Source organism: Pinus tabuliformis, chromosome 9 (assembly GCF_031772625.1).
Source record: "Pinus tabuliformis cultivar Carrire ecotype Pingquan chromosome 9, CPIR1, whole genome shotgun sequence".
Taxonomy (NCBI): domain Eukaryota; kingdom Viridiplantae; phylum Streptophyta; class Pinopsida; order Pinales; family Pinaceae; genus Pinus; species Pinus tabuliformis.
The window spans coordinates 1,565,834,986-1,565,858,398 of NC_142307.1; the positions used below are offsets into that span (position 1 = coordinate 1,565,834,986).

General features: G+C 40.4%; 1 protein-coding gene across 3 annotated transcripts in view; it reads right to left on the bottom strand.

The window, feature by feature from the left end:
- LOC149154613 (putative CoA ligase CCL6) overlaps nucleotides 1-23,413 on the bottom strand; it is a 305,760-nt gene that overhangs the window by 273,762 nt on the left and 8,585 nt on the right. For all 3 annotated transcript variants that reach the window (XM_089440150.1, XM_089440151.1, XM_089440149.1), the window contains exons 2-3: nucleotides 13,467-13,530; nucleotides 13,134-13,223 (exon numbers count right to left, since the gene is read on the bottom strand). In XM_089440150.1, coding sequence (XP_089296276.1) covers nucleotides 13,134-13,223; nucleotides 13,467-13,530 — 154 coding nt within the window. The remainder of the gene's footprint in view (nucleotides 1-13,133; nucleotides 13,224-13,466; nucleotides 13,531-23,413) is intronic.

Consider the following 23,413-nt stretch of genomic DNA (forward strand, 5'->3'; position numbering starts at 1 on the left):
CATTTGTGCTGTTGTTGGTCCTTTCTCCCAACACTGCATCTGCGCTGCAACTCCCTCTTCATTCGTGCTGCTAACACACTACTTCTGAAAGGGGTTCTTTACCATCCCCATCTTTTCCCTGTAGTAGTCAAATTTTGACTTTCCAAGGGCCTTGGTGAGGATATCTGCCACTTGTTCCCCTGTAGGAGTGTAGCTCAACTGTACAGCTCCTCGTTGGACACAATCTCTGACAAAGTGGCACCGGATATCAATATGCTTTGACCTATCATGAAATACTGGATTCTCGGAGAGTTTGATGCAACTCTGATTATCACACATGATCCTGGTCGCCTCCATATTTCTTTTGAATAGGTTTACCAACAATTTTCTAAGCCATATGGCCTCACACGAAGTTGTGCTTGCTGCCATATATTTTGCCTCAGACGAGCTCAGAGCCACGGACTTTTGTTTCCTACTGCACCAGGAGGTTATTCCTGATCCAATGTTGAAATAGTACCCAGAGGTACTTTTCCGATCCACTGAACTTCCTGCCCAATCTGCATCAGTGATTCCACTCAACTTGATATCCTTCCCTTTGTTGTACAAGAGCCCATAATCAATTGTTCCCTATAAATACCTGAGAACGTGCTTGGTTTATACCCAGTGAGCCCTCTTTGGTTCCACCATGAACTGACTAAGGGGGTTGATAGCGTAGCAAACATCTGGCCTGGTATTGACTAGATACATCAGGGACCCTATGAGCTGTCTATATAGGGTGGGATCGACATCCTTGTCTTTTGATGCATCAGTCTTCTTCCAGTTGGTGATCATTGGCGTAGCCATAGGTTTACAATGTCCCATCCTGAACCTTTTCAAGATTTCTGTAGCATACCTTCCTTGCCCAAGGACGATTTCTCCTTTCTCCTGCCAAACTTCCAACCTTAGGAAATAGTGGATTCGTCCCAGATCCTTCATATCGAACTCTGTGGCTAGATTTTTCTCGCAGTCTTCAATGAGTCTGGATGATCCTGTCAGGCAAAGATCATCCACATATAATACTAAGATAAGTGGCTCGCTCTCTACGACCAGGTAGTAGAGATTCGGATCCGCGTCACTCTTGACAAACCCCATCTTCTGCAAGTAGCCATCTATTCAACCATAACACGCTCTTAGTGCCTACTTCAGCCCATACAAGGCTTTCTTCACTCTGCATACATGAGACTTCTTCTCATGAGTTTCAAAGCCCTCTGGTTGTTCAATGTATACTTCTTCTTCTATTACCCCGTTCAGAAATGTCGTCTTGACATCCATCTGATGGATCTCCCATCCCATCTAGGCTGCAAGAGATATCACAGTCCTAATAGATGTATACCTGGCTACCGGGGCGAAGGTTTCCTCATAGTCAATCCCTTCCTTTTGAGCATACCCCTTAGCCACAAACCTGGCCTTGTATTTTTCAATACTGTCGTCCGTAGCATATTTGATCTTGTAGATCCATCTTGAACCTACCACAGATCTGTCTTGAGGCCTTGACACCACCTCCCAGACATCATTTACCATTATGGAGTTATACTCCTCCACTATCGCATCTAGCCATACCTGATGCTGAGATGCCTCCTTGAAGCTGGCAGGCTCTCCATCCTGAGCTACTAACGCCCGATACCTATCTAGCTATTTTCGCTCCCTTTTAATGTTCCTTGGCTCTCTGATGAAATTTTCTGCATCACGCAAAATCTGACAAAGTTCCCTGCTGGTTCTTCCTCTGCCAACAGGTGCTTCTGTTTGCTCCTCTTCCTCATCCTGAGAATCTTCCTAATCTAAGGAAGGATTCTTCACTTCCGTTGGTTGAAGAGGCATGACCAACGAATCCACTTTTGACTGCTCCTTGGAAGGCATTTCGCGAGATCTTCTGAAAGCTCTGTCCTCCATGAACGTTACATCTCGTAGTACTACTACCTTCCTGCTCTCTAGAAGATAGATCCTATATGCCTTAGCGTTCTCGCTATATCTTGCCAGATACCCCTTTTCTGCAGTCTGATCCAGCTCCTTCCTCTTTTCTTCGGGTATGCGACAATATGCCAAACTCCCAAATATCCTAAAACGACTGACTTCAGGTGTCTTCCCAGTGAAGACTTTCTCTTGAGTAATCTTGCCCAACCTTCGATGAGGAGTCCTGTTCTGAAAATAGACAGTTGTGTTGCATGCTTCTGCCCACATGAATTTTGGCATATCCTGATCATACAACATGGCCCTAGCTGCTTCTACAATAGTTCTGTTTTTCCTTTCTGCCACCCCATTCTGCTCCTGATTGTAGGGAGGTGTCCACTCTTTTCTGATGCCCTCCTTAGCGCAATAATCAGTGAAGTCCTTATCGACATATTCTCCACCATTATCTAAGCGCAAGACTTTTATTTTCTTATCTGTCAGATTCTCCACTAGAGCCTTGAACTCCTTGAATCAACAGAAAACCTCATCCTTGGTTTTCAAAAAATAGATCCAAGTTTTCCTCGAGTGGTCATCAATGAAGGTAAGGAAATACTCGGCACCGCTAAGAGCTTTGACGGACATAGGTCCGTAGATATCTGAGTGTATCAATCCTAGTACACTCTTGGCCCTATGGTTGCTCCTAGGAAATGTCGCCTTGGCATACTTTCCTAGAGCACATCCCCTACATACATCATCTCGTTCTGTACTCAGATCTAGAACTCCTATTACAGTGCTCTTGAGAATTCTCAAAGCTCCATGGTACAAATGACCCATCCTTCTGTGCCATAGTTCGTTCAAGTCTTTGTCCTCGTGACTGCCTATTAGTGCCATTGGAGATTCTAGTTGTAATCTGTACAAACGATTACTTTTGATCCCAATCTGCACTTTCTTTTTCCAGCTCGGGTGTTTGACGTATACCTTTTCCTTGATGAAGTAGACGTCATAGCCCTTGCCTTGTAGTTGTGACAGGGAAAGTAAGTTCATCCCCAATCCTGGCACATGCAACACATTTGTGGCACGGAACCGCTCTCCTGATTCCGTCTGAAAAACTATGGTACCCTTTCCTATTAGAGTACACTTTGCCTTGTTCCCCATGGTGATCTGAAAGTTCATCTTCTCTTCTCGATATTTTGAGAAACACTCCCTGATTCCTGTCATATGCCACGAGGCTCCACTGTCTATATACCATGTTGATGATGATGCAGCGCTAGTCATGCACACCACTTCTTCTTCCAACCTGGAAGCCAACATAGAGAAATCGAAATCTCTCTCTCTTGTGCAATCTTCTGAAAATCTGAGTGAGTCCCCTGAGGTGGATGCCTTTGCATCGTGGTCTCGACCCATAACTGATTTTCCCTTTCTGTCTCTGATTACTTGCTCTGATACCATGTGAAAATTCTAGCACTGCAGCAACTAATTTATTTTTCCTACTTATTTCATCATAAGTTATTCATGAAATTACTTCAACAAACATTAAAATAAGTATTGTTGCAGATATCACACCATAATACAGAAACAAACATATGCACACATTAATACAATTATTTTGGACTAATGTCCCCGGAAAAACCCAATGTGGGAAAACGAGTGCAGCAAGAGAGGATTTTATTATTCAACAATTTTCTTGTACAACAGGGTGCCAAACTGGCTTACCCACAGATAGACAAACTTCCAGCACTTTTCTAAACCCGGGGTAGGCCCTACTGACCTCTGCTACAGCCTGAAACCCTCTGTGCCAGCCTACTGAGGCTCCACGCAGCCTCTCTGGGCTTCTGCGTCACTCCTGCAACCTCTGCGTGGATGATGCAAGCCCTTCTGGCTCTGCGCAGTCTCTACTGCCTCTGCGTGGCTTCCTCTGGCTTTGCGTCTGCCTCTTCTGCAATGATCTCTCGTCTCTATGTTCCATACTTGTTGCCTCCTAACTGCTCTCCAGACCACTGTATCAATTTCTCAGCAAACCCCGCTCTAGAAATTGAACTAACTAGTCTCCCTCAGTATATTCTTCAAGTGCCCCTCAAGCCTCCTCTTATACTTTTTCTGTTGACATTTCAACGGCCGAGATTAAGCCCCTAATCAATGGCTAAGATTAGATCCGGCTTGATCCATGTCTTTTGGACCATTCTAACACAGATTCATATTAATACACATTAATATTTTATTTTCCCTACGTTTAGACTTAGGGACTCCATTAAAAATATTAATTATTTTAATATCTCCTGATCTGTTTAGAATCTGCCCAAACCCTTTCTGGGTATTGGAGATATTATGTGCCCCAACCTCTCCACCAAATTCCGTGGCTAGAGCACATCGGATGATACCCAAAATCAACACTATCACCTCACAACGACTTCTTTCACTATAGGTTGGGTAATCCAACACAATGGGGGCTTCCCTCGTAGCTATTAGCAACTAAGCTCTATAAAGCAAGAAGCCTAAGGTGGTCTAGGTTTCTACTCACTTTTTTTTTGTAAACTTGGTAGTATTTTCTCTATTAATATTATCAGACCACAAACATGTCTTTAACAGTAAGTGTCGGTGGCCTCAACCTGCCCATAGGAAACCAGGTTGGCCACCTGTCTGCATGAAATGATGTCCAAAATTTAAATAAGTCTTTCTCCACCATCCAGGCAACATCTGTTGTTTTATCTATTATTAACTTCAACTTAGAAAAGTAAAGGCTAACCGACATATAACAAAATTCTAACTAGAAACTTGTTTCATTCATCCGAGGAGTCCACTGGGGCTGGGGATTTTGCACTGGACCCCGGATCTCGCTTCTCTTCATATCCTGTAGACTTTTCTCTATCCTATTCAGTGCGAGATTGTTTTGGTACACTTGTATCTGAACTGCAACGATCTCTCTATGAAGATCCTTCATGTTGGGCTCCGTTGTTTTGGCCTCCTCATGTACCTCCTGTTCCTTGTATAATGTCATTGCTCGGGCTATTATGTTCTTCATAACCCAGTATTGCTGGATTGTTTGCCGAAACAGTGTATGTCGGCCTCTGGTGTTCCCCGAATCTTTCACCATAGCTTCCCATTCTTCTATCTCTATGTCCTGATTGGTTATGCTGTCATTAAGTTCCCTCTCCCACTCTGCAATTTGAGCTCTTACCTCCGGCAGATTGCCAGCCATGTATGCGCTGATGATAGTCTGCATGTGCTCCTTTCCAGACTTTCTACCTCTTTTGGTAGGACCTCTGCTGGGAGTTGCATAACCCCCCTCCTCGTGGTCCTTTTCCATGTCTTCCCTGTTCCTCTGGTTCCTCTTTTAACCACCTCTTTTCCCTTTTTTTCCATATTGTCTTCGCCCCTACGTCGTTTTTCTTTACCCGAGCAGCTCTCCAAAGTCAGCTTTCTTGCTGAAGCACGATGCAGGGTTCAGGCCTCTAGGTTGTGCTGCACCCTGATTATTTTAATACCTAAAACATTAACAAAAGAAATTTCATTATCTGTCTAGATGCATTTACACAGAGTGATCGTAATTTTCTTTGCACTGGGATTGGCCACTCACTCTGGGCCTGGCAACTTGGGTTTGCCCTCCTTCTCCCCCAGTTTCCCCCCTACCTGCTCTTGAAATAACAGGCTTCGGCCTCCCAGTTCCTCTCCTCTCTGTTTGATCCCTCCCCAGCGAACCAAAGCGTGCAGGTCAGCCTTTGCAATTCTGCAGGAGTCCCAAATTTGGGTTCCCTTATCAATATTCAAGGTCACATTTGAGTTTCCCGTCCAGGACTCTCTCCTCTCCGGTATCCTCGCCCGAATTTCGCCCCTGGTTATCCCTCGAATCCCGCAACCAACAGTCGAGTTCAGGTTCGAATCAAGCCAAGCTAGCCATAGCCTTGCTTCTTTGGCCATTGTGATTCCAGCCTCCCTACCTCTGATAATTATCTCTTCCTTTCCATGCCTCAGGTACCACCTGGCTAGAACTGCAGGCTTCCTACGCTCTCCATTAAAGAAATCCCAATTGTCATCCCATCTTGCCTCATTCCCTCTCTTCTCATCTACCCAGAGATACACTATAAATTTACCGAACCCCCTCACTCCAACAGCATTCCAGGCATAGACTCTCCATTCGACTGGGTTAGAATCCCGGACAACCCAGGTTTCGACTCGTTTTGAGTCTTGACTTCCCTCAACCCCCTCCCCGAAATCCTCTGAAATAATCATTTATGCAATTCTATCAAGAAAGGCAAGTGGAGTAACATACCATTGTTTTGCAATGAAGCTCGTTATTCTCCCAACATCCTCTAGCCTGCGTCCACCACCTTCCGCTTCTCGTTCTTTCGCCTTCTCCCTTTGCATGCAACTACCTCCTCTCTCGTCTACCTTTGCCTCTTGTTGTTTTGTCCAGTTGCCCCACCTTACATCCATCTGTCCCCCCACGTGCCCTCTTCCTCCTCTCGCCGCCCATTCTTTCATTCCATTTCCTCGAAATGAGGTTCCCCTGACCCTTCCATTACTGCCTCCCATTACTTCACTCGTGCCTCCTGCTGCTCCTGTCGTGGGTTTCTTTCTGCCATCGTGCCACTTGCCATCTCTATTCTACCCGACCCTCTCGCTTGCCCCCAATCCTTCGTCGCTCTCTTCCATCCTCGGCCACACCTGTCCTTTCTCGGTGTTGTCCTCTGCCCCTGCCCTGTCCCGCGTGCTACCCCACCTGCCATCTCGTCCTCCCACATCCCAATGCCCTGTCTGTCCTTGGGCCCAAGTGGTTGGCTTCTAACGCCTCTACCTCCCATCCCCTCTGGCCCACCTCTTTTGGCGTCTCCCCTTCTTCCCTACCATACCCCGATCGGGGGTAGGTTACTATTCACTTGAATCAACTATGGTTTAAGATTATTAATCAAGTTGATTCTTTATGGCTAAAAGTTCAGATCTGATTTTAATGTTCAATAGAAGCGAGTTTGGAGGGGTTGTGAAGTATTTCTTCTTAATTTTAATAACTTGGTTTCCAGATCTTAAAAATAGCTTCATATTGTTCTTTACGTTGTACGAAAGATGAATACATTTGCAACAACAGCGAAATAGATTACAGCAGTTTGTTTAGCCTTGAATTTATATGTGAATTGAAGTGAATCTAAGGCCTAAACACATGTAGATTTAGAAAATTACAACCACTTACTAAATCTCAAAATTACTTTCACAAAATGGCCACTAAAGATGATCTAATTACCCTAATTACATGCAACATTTTTGGGATAGCGTGGTATATTTTCACAGAAAATAATTTCCAGACCAAAATAAGGGGATCTATCATACAATCTAGGGTTTCCTAGGCTGAATTTGTTAAGTGTAAGCTAAATTTTTTTTCTAGATCTAGTTAAAATATAAAAGAAACAAAGATGAAATATGATTTTTAATTGACAAGAAGAAGCAACTAGTGCCTAGCTACCAAATCGGGCATATGAGATCAACTAAGGCTCTTCTTGGAAGCTCAAGGTGGACTAAAAGATGATTAGAATTTAAATATCCAAACCATAGCAGCCCCTTAGTGGTTAAACCAGTCAGAACTAGTCAACATTCGTTCTTGCTTCCTAGTCAGCAGTCTTATACTCCTTATGCGAGTATTTTCTTTTGTTGAGCTTCATCGCATTGTAGTACATGCCTTTGAGCATGTTATTGGTGAAAGAGATTCTTTCATACTTGATCATGTCATAGAACTATTCCCATGACTCAATAATGTACATATGATAACATGACTAAACTTCGATGCATACATACCTCATCTTGATTCTCCTTTGATCATCTTAGCTTCATTTGGTTGTCCTTGGTGTGGCCCTTCTTGCTTCATCTTAGCTTTCCTGCATATCATCATTTTCTTGAATCCCATGAATGGGACTTCCCAATGAGACATCTGCTTATTCATGAATCTTCTTTTTGAAGATTCCATCATAGGATCTAGAAGACCCTTACCCTGCAAATGTTTCTTTCCTTTTGATGATGGAGGTCTTCTAAGATTCCTAATCATGATCAATTTTATTTCATCATGGATGAGGTCCTATACTAGGTATGCTCCTTCTACATGAATATCTTGAGCTATATCTACCACGCTCCTATATTCTAGAAGATATTTCTAACCATGCATTTTGTTCTCATTATAAATGCTATTTCTACATGAATATCTAGAACTTTATGTACTATATGCTTCTAGATACCAGATGATGTTTTCTAGCCATGCAATTTCATTTTATTTCTACATGCTCCTATCCTACTCAAAACCTAGAAAGAAGACTTGAAGTAAAGAGTTTGACTTAGTCATAGTAGAGATCCGGAGGATCTTTCTTCTTTTGCTTCTTTTCTTCTTCTTTCACCTCTTGAGTCATGTGAGCTTCTTCCCTCTTTCTTTTGTTATTGTTGTCCTTCTTAAGCTTGGGACAATTCTTTTTGTAGTGTCCATATTCTTGGCATCCATAGCATTGGATTTTGGACATGTCTTTGTTGTTTGTTCTCTATAGACCAAATTTGACAAAGTTTACCTTTCTCTTGGCCATGGTAGAAAATGCTTGCTCCTTTGATCCCACATCTTCCTTTGCTTTGAGTCGTGCTTCCTCTGTTATTCATAGAGACCACATTTCACTCAGTGTAGTTGCTTCTTTCTTGGCATATATGTTAGATGTGGAGTTGCCCCAGTCCTCAGGTAGAGTATTGAGTACTACAGTTGTCATTTCTCTGTCAGACATGACTTCCCCAAGATCTTAAAGTTGATCTCTTATCTTAGAGATCTTCATGAAGTAGGGAGCTATTCCTTCCTTTGATATCTTCATCTTGTATAATTAATTCGTTAGAGATATCACTTCCCTAGCAGTGGATACTGAGAATAGATCTACAAGCTTATTATAAATTTCTTTTGGTGTCTCAAATTTGGAGACATAAGGATTGAGAGAGTCTTTGATGGATTCTATTAGAATCCTTTGAGCTCTTGTCTCATCCTTATTATACTTGGCTAAGGCTTGAGTTTTTTCCTTAGCAGGAATAGTAACATTCCCTTTGATGTGTTCTAGGAGTTCATTCTCCTTGAGAAGTCAATTAGTCATCTTCTTCCATGCAAGAAAGTTATTGGTACCTACCAATTTGTTGCTTTCCTTGCAAAAAGACATTGATCTATATTCAAAAGGGGACATATACTTACTTGATATATTTTTTGGATGTAGTGGATTTGCTTTCTCCTTGAAGACTTGATGGCTTGCCTTTCTAGGATCTTGATGTTCTTCAAGTTGCCTTCTCCAAGTGTACTTTCTTCAAGTAGACTTGATTGATGGCTTGGCTTATGGTGTAGGTCCCTTCTTGATCTTCTCTTCCTTGTAGGTGCCTTTATGTATGGCTCTTCTCCTTGCTTTGTAGTCTTCCTTGATGAATGATAGATGGTAGGTCTTCTTTTCCTTGAGTAGATTTGGCTTGATGTTTCAACCTTGTAGATGCCTTTCCTTGATGAGTGTTCTTGAGTTTCCCTTTTCCTTGATGTGTCACCTTACCTCTGATACCATGTTGAAGAATCTAGGGCAATTAGGTGTAGTGTGATTCTTCTTGACTTGATAACAATTTGTGGAGTCTTTTTACTTTTCTTGTTAGCTTAATCTTCTTCTTCTTATTAATGCATGTGTGTGTACTTTTCTTGTTAGCTTAATCTTCTTCTTATTAATGCATGTGTGTGTACTTCATCAAACTGCTATAAAAAACATAAGAACAAGAACACAAGATGTTGGTTCTCTGCCAGGGCCAAAACCTCTCTTCTCTTGAGAGGAAAACCCTTTAGTAAGTTTCTCTTATTGAAGCTTATTATTGATCAATGCCAAACCCTAGACCCTTGACTAGAATGTCCTCCAAGCACAAGTCAAGTCCTTTCTCCTTTCTACACTTTGTTCCCTGGCACTTCCTTCTTCTAGCACTTTGTTCCCCGGCACTTCGTCCTCCTCCTTCCAGCACTTTGTTCTTCTTTCAATTGTTGGTAAACCTTGTTGCACTTGCTCTAGAAGAGGTACTTATTCTTGGTCTATGATGAGACTCCTTATTCGTGATGATCCCTTCCTTCCTCTTGACCAAATGAGCTTCTTCCTTGAGATGTAAGTACAGACTTAGTATGACTGTCCTACAGCCCTAATTCCTCGCACGTGTGGTGGTTTACTTGATGTTGTAGGCTCTTTTCTCCTTCGCTTGAGTGCCCTTCTTCTTCGCTTGATTGGGAGGCCTTATAGGCCTAGTTTACTAGCCCCAAATAGTGAGATATATCAGTTGTGAGTTGTTGTTGTCATAACCACAGAGACAACCCTCCTTTTCTCGCACGTGTGGTTGTAGCTTTCCCTAGAAACAGTCTTCTTAAGCTCGGTTGTATACCCTTCTTCTTTGCTGCACTTGGAGATCCTTTCTTGTCCTTCGTTCACCCTTTACTTGCCTCCTTCTCTTCACTAATTTCAAAGATATGAGTGTGTTCTATTTAGAGGAGTGGACAGCCTCTATATATAGAGGATTGTCCCTCCTTTAGGCCGACTTGAGGCCGAGTAGAGGACAGTAGGCCGACTCGACATATTTAATCATCATTTTGCTGCTTGAAGGATGTCGTTGCAAGGAGGAGACTTTGACTTTGCTTGGAGGTATTCCTTTGACTCTAATACAATTATATACATGGTGTAACATGTCCTTAAGGTCTTCAACATTTTCTTTTGACTTCTTGACTCACCTATAGCACTTAAGATGTGCTAGACCTATTTCAATGAACAATAAACTCATTGACATATAAAATAATATTTCTTTTCTTGATAAGTACAAATATCAAAAGTACATTTATGAAGACCGAGCCTAGTTACATTTCCTTCAACACTAACTAGGGAGATATGGTCAACAATTCAATAAAATATAAAGTGATTATGCCACATACACAACAGTGTCCAAAAAGGAGAGAGGAAGTGGTCAAAGAGCCCCAGTGTTCCTCCTCAAACCAAGGTAACCACCTCAACAACCAAACCGACCCATCAAAGAGATGAAACAACCTACAAATGTGGCACATAGGAGCTCTCCAAGGTGGATGGCTCTCTTAGATGCTCCAACAAGCTTTGATGGTGAGTCTCCAAGCCATAACAACCTCCATGGTCCACGCTAGTGACCTCCTCTATCAACAAATGCAAGTCTCACAAAGCCCATTGTATGTGCTACAATTCTCAAGGAAAGATCAAATTGCTCAAGGCAAGGTGCTCCTCAAAAGTGATGATAATTGCATCCAAATATGTGTCAAGGGGTGGTGAACATCACATGACATCTTCTAATAGTTCAATGAATCTTTTAATTTTTATCCCTTTCTAACTTGACCACGGTGTCAACATCACTAACCTTAATTACATGTGAAAACCCCTAAGACAAGATGTATTGCCTAGACTTTGAAGTGTTGGTGATGAGATGAATGTGGTAGTAGTGAAAAGGTGTTTTCATGAGTTGAATCTCATAGTCAAGTAGGATGAGTGAAAAGGTCTCCCCCTTAGCTTTCAAGAGCTAAGAGTCATCATTTAATGTTCCACATGTGTACCCTTAGAGGGAGCACTTAAGCAAATGTGTTACCATTCCTTGAGCCTCTTTTTCATACCACCCCTTTCTTCTCTTTTAATATTATTTACATGGTACCTTCTTTCATTTTTTTTGTATTTGAGAATGTGACTTGGGGATATTGGGCCTTATGGCAAGGTGGCATGGCTCACGCATATATTATAACTTTAGCAACTTCATCCTTGAGCATTATTGCTCTTTGTTTCATTTTTTATTTAGGCCTTTTGCATACAAGAGACTTTTATTTTGGACCTTGCTACATGACATAGGATAAATCAATCATGAAGGGGGGAGTGATGAACGTGTATGGAGATGGTAATGAAATGGGAAAATGACATGAAACACCTACTAGGTTGCTAGAAATACAACTTTACTCATAAGGTGACACACATATCTATAAGTAAATTATGAATACACCATAGTACAACCTAGTAAGAGAACAATCTAGTGTTATGAGCCATTATAGAATACACTAATTATCACCATGTTCCATGACCCACATCTAAAAAACATCATCAAGTGTGACAGAGAGTGTAAGACACAATTAGGTACAATCTCCATCAAATATCTATCATCAAAGGATCAACGTAACAAATGCTAGGAACATCTCTGTCAAATATCCATGGTTAACCATAATCTCATGTGCGGAACTGCTGATTGTGATAAAAATCACACTTCAATCAATCCTCTAGTTATCCCTACAAATCAGAGGATAATAGAACTAATTGATATAGGCACAAAACAACAAAGTGAATACTCACATACCAGCGTCGAAAATCCCAGGAGAACAAGTATGCCAAGTAGAAACGAGATTATCATAATGTATACATTTAGTACACTCTTCATTCTGTTATTTATTTAATAAGTACAAAATTGGTGGAGAATGATCACCTTTGACCAAGTCTCATAGGGTTACAATGCACACAAATATACGAGTGATAAAGTGCAACCAATCCCCCTATGAATTATATACAATGAGATAGGGTAAGTACAAAAGATAAATGCAAAAACGCATATTACAAATATAATACATAGTCGAACTAAGTCTACTCCAGTACTTGAGGGACTAAGTCCCATCGAGTTATGGCTAGTGGTATAGTCTTGCAACCTAACATTTGGTTGATGACATATTAAGCCTTGTAGAAATCCTATGCCAACAATGGGCACTGAAACTTATTACCGTAATACTTACATCTAGCAGTGCAAATCTGTGTTTATTATAAAGCGTTGGAACTAATGTTTCAAAGTTTAGTTACGTTATGCTTGCAGAGTGGCAAGGTGCCCAGTTCCCTCTATGGTATGTTGCCAGCATCGCAACAAGTGCTTGGTAACACGAGGGCAATGCACGTTAAGAAAAATGTTATGGAAGAAAGGGAATATGAAGTTGTAATCTGCAGGAGATGGGGTGGAATTTGTTGCAGAAAACTTGAAATTGACATGAGAAAGAGATAATTATGGAACTCCTTTAAAAAAAAACTCACAAAACATCTGGGCTCAAATTTGCTACGACCATAGAAATGTGTCGTACTCATGTCAGTAACAGTAGCAAACAACAACATTCACCCTCAATAACAAATAAAATGATTAATCAAGTCAATCAGGAATGGACAATCAATTTCTATTCTATATATACTCACTGGACCAACATCAGAGCTCCTTATAGCTGATCCAATTTCGATTGATCTTTCATATGCTTCCTGATATGTCAACCATACATATTTTCCTGCCTGCACAAGGACATGAATTCCAATATCTTATAACCAGAAATATTTTTCATCACCTGAGAAATCACTAAATACATAAAGAGGAATAGCTCACAGAAATGAAAGATATCTATATTAATGTCCTCAAGAGTCAAAATACCAAAATAGGTCAAACGGACTAGAAAGTACAGTTGTTTCTAGCCCAGGGGCCGCAAGAAGTATCCCCTACAAGGAAACAAAACACATAATAAAACCCACACAGATTACCTTTCCATTTTCAATATCACGTCGACCAAGCATTCGATTGTGCGGATACTTTTGGGCAGATTGGCTGCAAGATAATTGCAAAAAAAATATCTGAGATACCAACCAGTCATTATCAAGTTTACTGCTAACTAATAGGAATGACTAGCATGCTGAGGAATACTGTTAAAACAGAGAAGCAATGACTGAAGCGAGACTTGGCTCTAAATTTTTATAAAGGATACGAGTAATATAAACCAAATACAGATAGTTTTGATGTTATGAGAAAAAATCTTGTAAACCTTTGTTCTTTTCTACAAAATCGACATTCTTTCCCCTCAAAAATTCACTCTTACATTACAGAAATATGCCCTTTACAGTTAAGGCCTTTGGTTCACTAATCATTTATTCTACATATAGGCTCAAGAATAAAATAGGAACTTTCTATTCTATACCAGGTAGATGAACTGTAGTCCTTTTCAGTCACTGTTATCCCAGATAAAAGGCTACAAATATGGCAACCAATCATGCTATCATGACTCATGTATGACCAAACAGAAAGCATCAGCTAATTATGAGGATATTAAGAATTATTTTGATTAGATGTAAACTCGTGAGTGATGATATTAAGAATTATTTTGATTAGATGTAAACTCATGAGGATGTTAATTTGACAGCTTAGTGACAAATTCCAACCATGGGACTAGATTCCTCTTTTCGAGAGGACCAATTTTGACTATTGAAGCGCTCAATTTGGACAAGGGAAAGTGTACTTATGAAGAAAAGCCCACATATGCACATTTGGACAGGTCGGCCCTAACAGGAAATTGGTCACCCTTGGAAGCCTATAAATACAAGTGACCTCAAGCTCATTTGGATATCACCAAGCATATTCTTCTCTTCTTCATTGATTGGTTCGCACAGGTCTGAGGTTAGGTCGACGAAATATGTTTGCGAAGGTCCAAAATTACGGGGTCCGAAGCTCGCACGTGTTTCTAGGGTTTTGGGTTACAATCACTGGTTTGACAAAAGAAATCTTCGGCTGCAATCGTTGGCTTGCAAGCTCAAGGGAGCAACTGAAAGTTCTCAGTCGCTCGCATATGTTCTCCCTGCGACTGGAAAATAGGGCTAAAATTTGACAATTGACCATAGCTGACCGTAGTTGACCGCATACAGGAAAAGTTGTCCCTGGTCTATATTGACATTCGAAACATATTTTTGAACATTGTTGAGATACTTTTGTTGGATGATATTGTATTGGGCTCATTGTACTCTCCACTGATCATTTTATGACAATCTAGTAGAAGAAGAATTTCAAGGGGTTTTCCCCCTTGTGGGGTTTTCCCCCTTGTGGGGTTTTCCCCTAGTCTTTGACCAAATCTGGTGTCTCTTGTTGATGTGTTGATTGTCTCTTTTGTTATTGCATTTATTGTTCAATCTTCAATTACTATTGATGATTGGAAAGATTAATTGGTATTGAAAAGATTGTTAATTGAAGTATTGAATTGGGCTAAAGTAATTGATACAACATAGAACAATCTAAAAAACTAACAAAGGAGAAATTAACTAAGAAACGAGCATTCTACAGTTCAAGACTATGCTTGCAAGAATTTATTTCCATCACTATAATATTTTAGATTATATTACAATCAAGATTTGTCTACTTAACAACCCAAAATACAAATTAAATGTTATTGATCGTTGTTTCTCGCACACACACACACACAACACATTCTACATAGGACGGGAAAGTCTAAACAAACAAGCATACTCACCTCACAATCAAACAACCATTATGCCAGTAGGAGACACCACTCCCTTGTGGCTTCCCCCATTGGCCGTATCATGGTATGTTCGGACTTACATGGTGTCAAGGACCAGCCCTCACAACCAATGTGGGATAACTCACAAGAGGAGAAGAAAGACACAGACACACATAGGCCCACACCTGCTCAAAACATCGCACATAGGAGGGGAAGGCAAAGCAAGCAAGCATACTCACCCCACAACTAATCAATCATTATGTCGGTAAGATACACCACTCTTTTGTGCCTACCCCCCTTGGCATAAGGATTATGGTATTTTGAGACTTGTATGTTGTCACAGACCAACCCTCACAACCAATATGAGATAACACAAGAGAGAAGAGGAAATTTTATAGTCACAGGAGTGGAGAGAGTTTCTTCCTTGCTATAATACTTTTATTTATACTGCAATTACATATTGCCAAGTCATTGCGATATCAGCCCAAAATGCCAATAAAGTATTTTCAAGAATAAGTTGTCAATTGGGTAACCAAACGATGTTGACTAAAGTTTTCAACAACAAAAAGCAATAGATAAGGCTTAGGCATGGTTGGATTGCTTATATGGGCAATGGAAAGATTTGACTTTCAATGGCCAGCTTTGTCCTATTTATGAGCTTTAAGATGTGACTAGTTTGGTTCATTGATTATTCAAACTATGATATCTTTCGGCCAATCTACCAATACACCCCCCTCTTCACTCTGCAAGCTAAATGTTTTCCATTTTGAGTCAAAGGGAGCAGTTAGGTATGCATAAACAACAAAAAGAAGGATTGTGTCAGCCCTAAATGAGGGATATATACCATGCACTATGTGCTTTTATATAATTTATCTATGTTGCCAGGAAACGTGGGTTCGGGGACGGGTACGGGTGCGGGGATGGGGACAGGTACGTCATTTTTCGAAACAGGGTGCGTGGGTTCGTCGGGGGTATATATATATATATATATATATATATATATATATATATATATTATAATATATATGAAGTTGTATATTTTTCAACTTTAAACAAGAGAACTAAAATATTTATGATTTAAACTTTAAATATTTAAACATGCACATCATTGAACATTCAACATTCACAATGAAATTTCAAAATTTCTAGTTAGATATCAAGTGCAAATTGGAGTTTACATATTAATAAGAATCATGATATATGTCCATCGTCATACTACATTCAAAATTTGTCTTAAGGCATCTCCAAACAAGAACTGGGAAATTTTAAAATACTAAAATAAAAGTATCTAATAGTGAACAATGGCTTCCTCAAGCGATGTCATCAACATCACTTAGATCTTTAGTTAGCATGCTCTCGAGGTAGGGATCACTCTCATCTTGAGGTTCTTGCTCATCCATAGCAATTGGAGGTAGCTCAATAAGGCGAACTGGTTGTATCTCCTCATCCACACACATAGCATCATTTTTGTATTGGTCCCATCTCTTGAAAGGACCCTCGTATCCAGGGTCTTTTCGAGATATGAGACGAAGTGTGCTATGAACATACACTAAGTTCTTTGCCTTCTTTGAGCCCAACATATTTCTCTTTACTAAATGGATAAAGGCATAAGTACTCCAATTCCTCTCGCAAGATGAGGAACTAGCTACCTAAAATATTAGGGGAAGCCCATTAAATTAATTACAAAATAAAATATAAAAACTAAAATGAACCCCAAAGAACACAAGAGAACCTGATTTTGGGGTTCCAAGTACCCATCATCAGGCTTCTCCGTACCCGTCAAGACAAAAGAACCCAATTTTTTTTAATGAAGAACCCGGTTCTTATGGGTTCTTCTCAGAAGCACCCGAACCCGAATCTGGTACTTGGGGACGAGAACCCGGGACGGGTTCGAGAACCCCACCCCCGGGTTCGGGAACCCATGCAACGTAGTAATTTATAGATGCAATTCCTAATTTATGAGCCACAAAATTTACTTTTATGCATAAATCTGCCCTAGAAACCCTAGCAGCTAACCCTAGACGTCTAGGAATGGGAGAAAGAATATGGATTTTAACAATATTTATAAATGATCAACACACCAATGATTAGTGCCTTATCTTAGTATGGTTTAATGGAGTCTTTTATACCTAAAATTCAAGGGAAAGTCTTTGATGGAGTAAGGGGGATCGATAGGGCATCCATTTTCAAACCCTAACTATTATTCTTGTGAGGGGAGAAATTAAATATACGGAATGCACATTCAAAGTTTCTCTATAAGCCTTAAATAACACAATTTACATGCAATAATGTAGCAAGATTCCAATAATAATTAAGCATTAAGTCATGGCCCAATAATAATTAAGCATTAAGTCATGGCCCAAATAGAAACCCTGCTTCATAAATTCAACATTCAAACTATCAATGATAAAGCATTAAATTTACAAAATCCTCCATAAAGGCACTTCTTTCAATCCTAGAATAACATCTCCATGCAAAAATCCATTCCTCAAGAAAGTCGCACCACAAAAATATCACATATTGCCCATAGTAGTGAAAAGGACTAGCTCACACTCTCCTAAGGAGGAAAAGAATAGAGTGTGTGATGATGATATGAAAAGAGTGGAGGAGTCTCTATTTATATGAGACTTAACTCCCTCACTTTTGCAACTATACAAGTAAGAAGCCCTAGTTACAAGTTTACCTTGAGTGTTCTCCAAGAGAGAGGTTACAAGCCAACCTCATAGCTCAAAAACATAACATAAAGTGCCATAATTACCCACATGTATGGGAGAAAGACCTCCCCCACTATCACATCACCTCCACAATGACCTCTAAATGTCACAAGTGTGAAGTGGGCTAATGAATGCTCCATACTCCAAAATGTAGCTCTAAAATCATGGGCATACCTCCAAAGTGCATCCATTGTTGATTTGGGGTAGCATCGGATGTGCTCTTGCCATGAAAATTGGTGGAGAGGCTAAAGCACATGAGATCTCCAAGACCTAGAAATGGTTTGGGTAGATTCTAACCGGTTTGGAAGATATTAAAATAATTAATATTTTTAATGGAGTTCCTAAGTCTAAACTTAGGAAAAATAGAATATTAATGGGTATTAATATAAAATTGAATTAGAAGGGTCCCAAAGTCATGGATCAAGCCAAATCTAATCGTAGTTGTTGATCAGAGATTTAATCTCGGCCGTTGATAGACCAACGAGAAAAGTATAAGAGGAGGCTTGAGGGTCAGTTGGAGAACGCACTGAGGGAGACCAGTCAGTTCGATTTCTGGAGAGGGGTTAGCTGAGAAATTCGAACTGGTGGTCTAGAGAGCAACAGGAGGCAGCAAGTACAAAACGGAGAGTCAGGAGCAGCACCAGAAGACCAGCACAGAGGTTGGAGAGGCAGACGCAGAGGTTGGAGAGGCGGCAGTAGACGGCGCAATCACTGGAGGGCCTGTGTGGGTGATGCAGAGAGGCCCAGTGTTGACGTAGAGAGGCAGGGGCCGACACAAAGTGTCTGGGAGTTACGCAGAGGTCAGCCAGGCTGACGCTGAGATTGGGAGAAGTGCTAGAGAATTTTTCTCTCTGTTGGGTAAGCCAGTTTGGCACCCTGTTGTACTAAAGAATTGTTGAATAATAAAAATCCTCCCTTGCTGCAACGATTTTTCCAGGGACTGTTGTCGAAAATATTTGTGTTGATGTGTTGATTCTTGTGCATGTGTTTGTTTCTGTATTATGGCATGATATCTGCAATAGAATTTATTTTAATGTTTATTAAAGGAATTTCATAAATAACTTATTGGAAAATAAGTAGGTAAAGTAAATCAGTTGCTGCAGTGAATTTTCACATCCTTGCCAAGACGTCATCTCCATGGTGCCAAATGTCACCCTCTAAAGGGAAACAAGGGTGATGTGGCACTCTCATACTTGAGCATTGGGGCTCAAAAGTGATGTGCAAGCCCTCCCCTATCATCACAAGGATAACAATCATCATCCAAGCTCTAGAGCAAGTGACATCCATCAAACAGTGTCAAAGCTAGCCTAGGGTCATCTTGGGTCCATTGGGCACATCATCGATATTTATGACATCAAGCTTCACGGGTTTAACATTTCAGCATTTTGGGGTACCTTGAAGTGTCAAGTACCATGTGGGGTCATCAAGTAGCCCAACACTCTACTTTCGATAGGCAACACTACAACAACAATGTCATATCTACTCTCTGAGATATGTAAAACAACCTCTGGAATGTTATTGCGAAGGAGGATATCATGTCTCCAAAGACCTCTGCTGCTATAATAATACCTATTGACAAAACCCTCTCAAGATCAAGTGAAAAGCACCAATCATTAGAGACAATAACCATAAATATATCATAGTGGACAAGACCTAATGTTGTGGGCACAATAATACTTCACACAAAGTTCACCTTCATATGTCTAACTAGATCAAGTCCCACAAACAAGTTATCTCCCTATGTTAGGGATGGATGGATGGATAACCCTATCAGGTGTTTCCGGCCCCCAAGGGGAAGAGACATGTCCCAAGTTAGCTCATCATTCCATAGGTGTGCATGAAAATGGTAGCAATAGAGTGAGAGTGACTTCAAGGCAAAGTGCCATGGCCAAGTGAGAAATAATGGAGGTCCAACATTTTGAGTGTATAGACATAAGGAGGGAGAATCGTGGAGGCATGAGTTACCCCTTTCCTCGGCCTACTTTTTCCACCCCTCTGGTGCACCTTTTACTTCTTTATGATTTTCTTTGATTTGGGTGCATAGCTTAGGAGCCCAAGCTTTGTTTTTGAGATTTTCCATTTAATACCCCTTAATGATGAGTCAATTTATCACTCATCAGGGTTGGGACAATACAAGAGTTCCTTTTAATAGATGAAGCATTATATGCTTAAGGAATTGGGTGACACTAATGAGGGGGGTAGAGCTCATGTTAGGCTTTTGTCCACACGTTAATCAAATGTCCTAACCATATTTTGCATTTTGTCTTTTTCTTTCATTGTGGCTTTCTTATGCTTCTACCTTTCTTTTAGCTACATCAACTTCCAAGGAAAAAATTTGCGGACCAGATTCAAGGATCAGGATGAAAGGGTGCCAATCCCCATAACCAATGACCACCAACCTGAAGAATAAAGATGAAACAATGGGAAAGATAAAAAGTGGTAAGTATGGAATATCATGGGCACATTATTTCAATTATAGCCTACCCAGTAATGCCCTTACTTAAACCCTAAGGCCTCACAAGAGATCCCACTAGACTAGAGTCAAAGACTAGCCTCCCACTTGAAGTGAGGAAACAAAAATACAGGAAAGATCAGTCAATCATCCAGTTTTCCCCTTGATCCATATTAGTATTCTGTAATATCCCTTACCAGAGATATCCCTCAAATACAAGAAAACTCCAACTAGAGAAATAACAATAGTGCAACATATAATAATGTATACATAGAAAATAAGCAGATACTCGAGAAATGCAGAGAGAAATGCTAAGCCATTTTATTATACTGAGTAATGGAAAGAGTACAAGAGGTGATCAGAAGGATAGCACCTCGACTTGCACAAGGCAAGTGAAGAAATACACTCAGAATGGTAAGGAAATGGCCTCTCTCTGAACTGCGTCCAAACTGCCAGAGAACTGTTATGTTGCTGCGACTGCTGAAATCAAATGAGAATTTGGGGTTGTTCCCCTCCTCAGAAAATGTTGAAACTCTGGAATCAGCCTCTGCTCAATAAACCCAGAAAAGCCCAAAAAGCTTTTCTAAAATTGCTGACCCCAAAAATCACCCTCTTGGGGATCTACGCAATCCCTCAAGGCTCTGCGCTGCCCCTGAAGAGAAACCTCCAAAACTCTGCCCGAAACTCTGCCAAGATCCTCCAATATGCAAGGGTTGATCCCTTGCTCAATCTCCCAGCGCAAATCCTCCACAAAAACCCAATCCGAAGCTCCTACCCAAAAGAACTACATCCTCCCCTCTCAAGTCTGCGCAGTCATCAAAATACTCAGCTCCTCCTCACTCCAGAAATCGCTCATCCTGCAAAATACTGATGGAACTACCTTGCCCGAGCAGGCACTCAAAGTCCCCCGGGACTAAGGGTGAGATCTCCGAACAGAGACACTCGATGCACTAAACAGTGCTGCAGACAGGCTAAACAACCAGCGTGCTCTAAGTCGAAGTGACTAGCTCAAATGCAACATAATCGAATGATCAAAATGAGAAGGCTCCTCTCTCCTTTATAGCGTTGGCCTCTCTCAAAACCCTAAGGCCCACCTCCTCCAACATAGCCTCTCTCTTGCCACGTGTTCCTTCTCCATCTGCGCAGTCCCTCCAAGTGTCTGCATGGGCCCCTTCTCTATGTGGTCCTTGGGCCCCCTTGGCTCCCCTTTTTAAGTTACACCGTTGTGCTACTAGGGAGTGGCTTTATTCACGAAGTGAGTTATGTCCCCCTTCCTCACTATTTTTTTATTTATAACTAACTATAGAAGGCAAAATTGAGCAAAATCGAATATTCCAATTAGCCATGGCTAATTAGGAATATTACATATTCCCATAATTAAGTAAAATCACATGATTACAAAATGGTTAAAGCACTTGCCTATGGATGACCCACCTATCCTTCAAAAAGCAATGTCGGATGGGAGAGAGAACTCTGACTGGAGTAAGAAGTGGAGGTTCTTGGCATCATGCTATGTGCTAATCATACAGGGCTATTGGCTGGCTGGTTTTCCAAGGAGGAGAAAATTTTCTCCGATGGGTTACCCACTTTTTGATGGATGATAGTTACATACTCACTCACTTCTAAATCTTTCTATTATAATAATCCTTCTTGGTTCACCTACTAACCCATTGTAAGAAGAAGAAGCACAATTGACAATGGGTTTGTAATATGCATAGGGTTCATTCTTATCAAAATTTTCCTCACAACCTTCTAGGCAACTATATGCAATAAGATGGATCCTGAGGGAAAGAGACTACCTCGAGAGTAGCTTGGGAGGAAAAGCCATGGCCTTCTCTAAGATTTGTAAGAACATTTCTATAGTGTATCAGTGCAGTAGCAAAACTTTGAACCTAGTGAATCTCTTATGAATTCTCTTTTGGTTCCTTAAGTTTTGTTTTTACCCTTCAAGTTGAGACTTAACACCATTTGATATTATATAATTTGGTAGGTAAGTAAACCCCACACTAGTTGTTGGCACTTTTAATAGAAGAACCTCCCATGTCATGTGTGATGATTACCAAAAGATTGTACAACCAAATTTATTTAAGCTAAATTTGTATATTAGTTGGGAAAATTGTAAAAATTAGGCCTTGAAGCAACAAAGAAACTAGACTGATAATGGACTTTGAACATCTAGAGTCTTCAAGTTTTTACTTAATATTTTGATCCTAAAATGGTAATATGAAACTCAAATTCATTCCTACCATATTTGCAATGGCAACTAATTTGGTGAGGTAGAACCAACTATACAACCTAAGTGGGCCTAATAGTTAAGAACATGTGTTTCCTTCTTGAAGTTCACAGGTTTGATTCAAAGAGGGTAGGGTAAGTGCACCTCCATAGACTAAGTCAAATCATTGTGCGGATGGGTCCTCATATATCAATTTGACATCTACCTAGGCTCTCACATTAAATTAGACTATTGTTGTTGTTGTTGTTGGTGGTGGTGGTGTTGTTTGAACACATAAACTTTGAACCTTGGGTAACATAAAAGTTTACAGTAAAAAAGGCCACACAAGTTTTGGACTGTTCAAAGTTTTGCATTGACAAGAAAGAATACAATTATTTCACACATTGTTTTTGAAGCTAGGATTCTATAAATATGTGCCATGACCTTTAAGTTTCATTAGTACGATGGTTTGTAGGTTGGTATAATCAAGAAACCTTAAAAGACCCTTTAAAATAGATCTATGAAAATGGATATTCAATGCCTTGCCTCTGGAAGCCAAGGGACTATAAGAATGACTTTTTATTTTCATTATTTTAGTATGAAGGTCTATAGATGGGTATAATCTAACCTTTAAACAGATTTGAGAAATGGGAAACTGGATAGTAAACTTGAAATCACATAAGGAATGTACACCTACCATTAAAGTGTAGTTTAAAGCATGGTTTTGAAACTAAAAGCACAAAGAGAAATCTAATATGTAAACAAAAACATTAAAAGATTAATATAAATATGAGTTTGGGAACCCACTTTTGAAGGGCATATTAACCCAT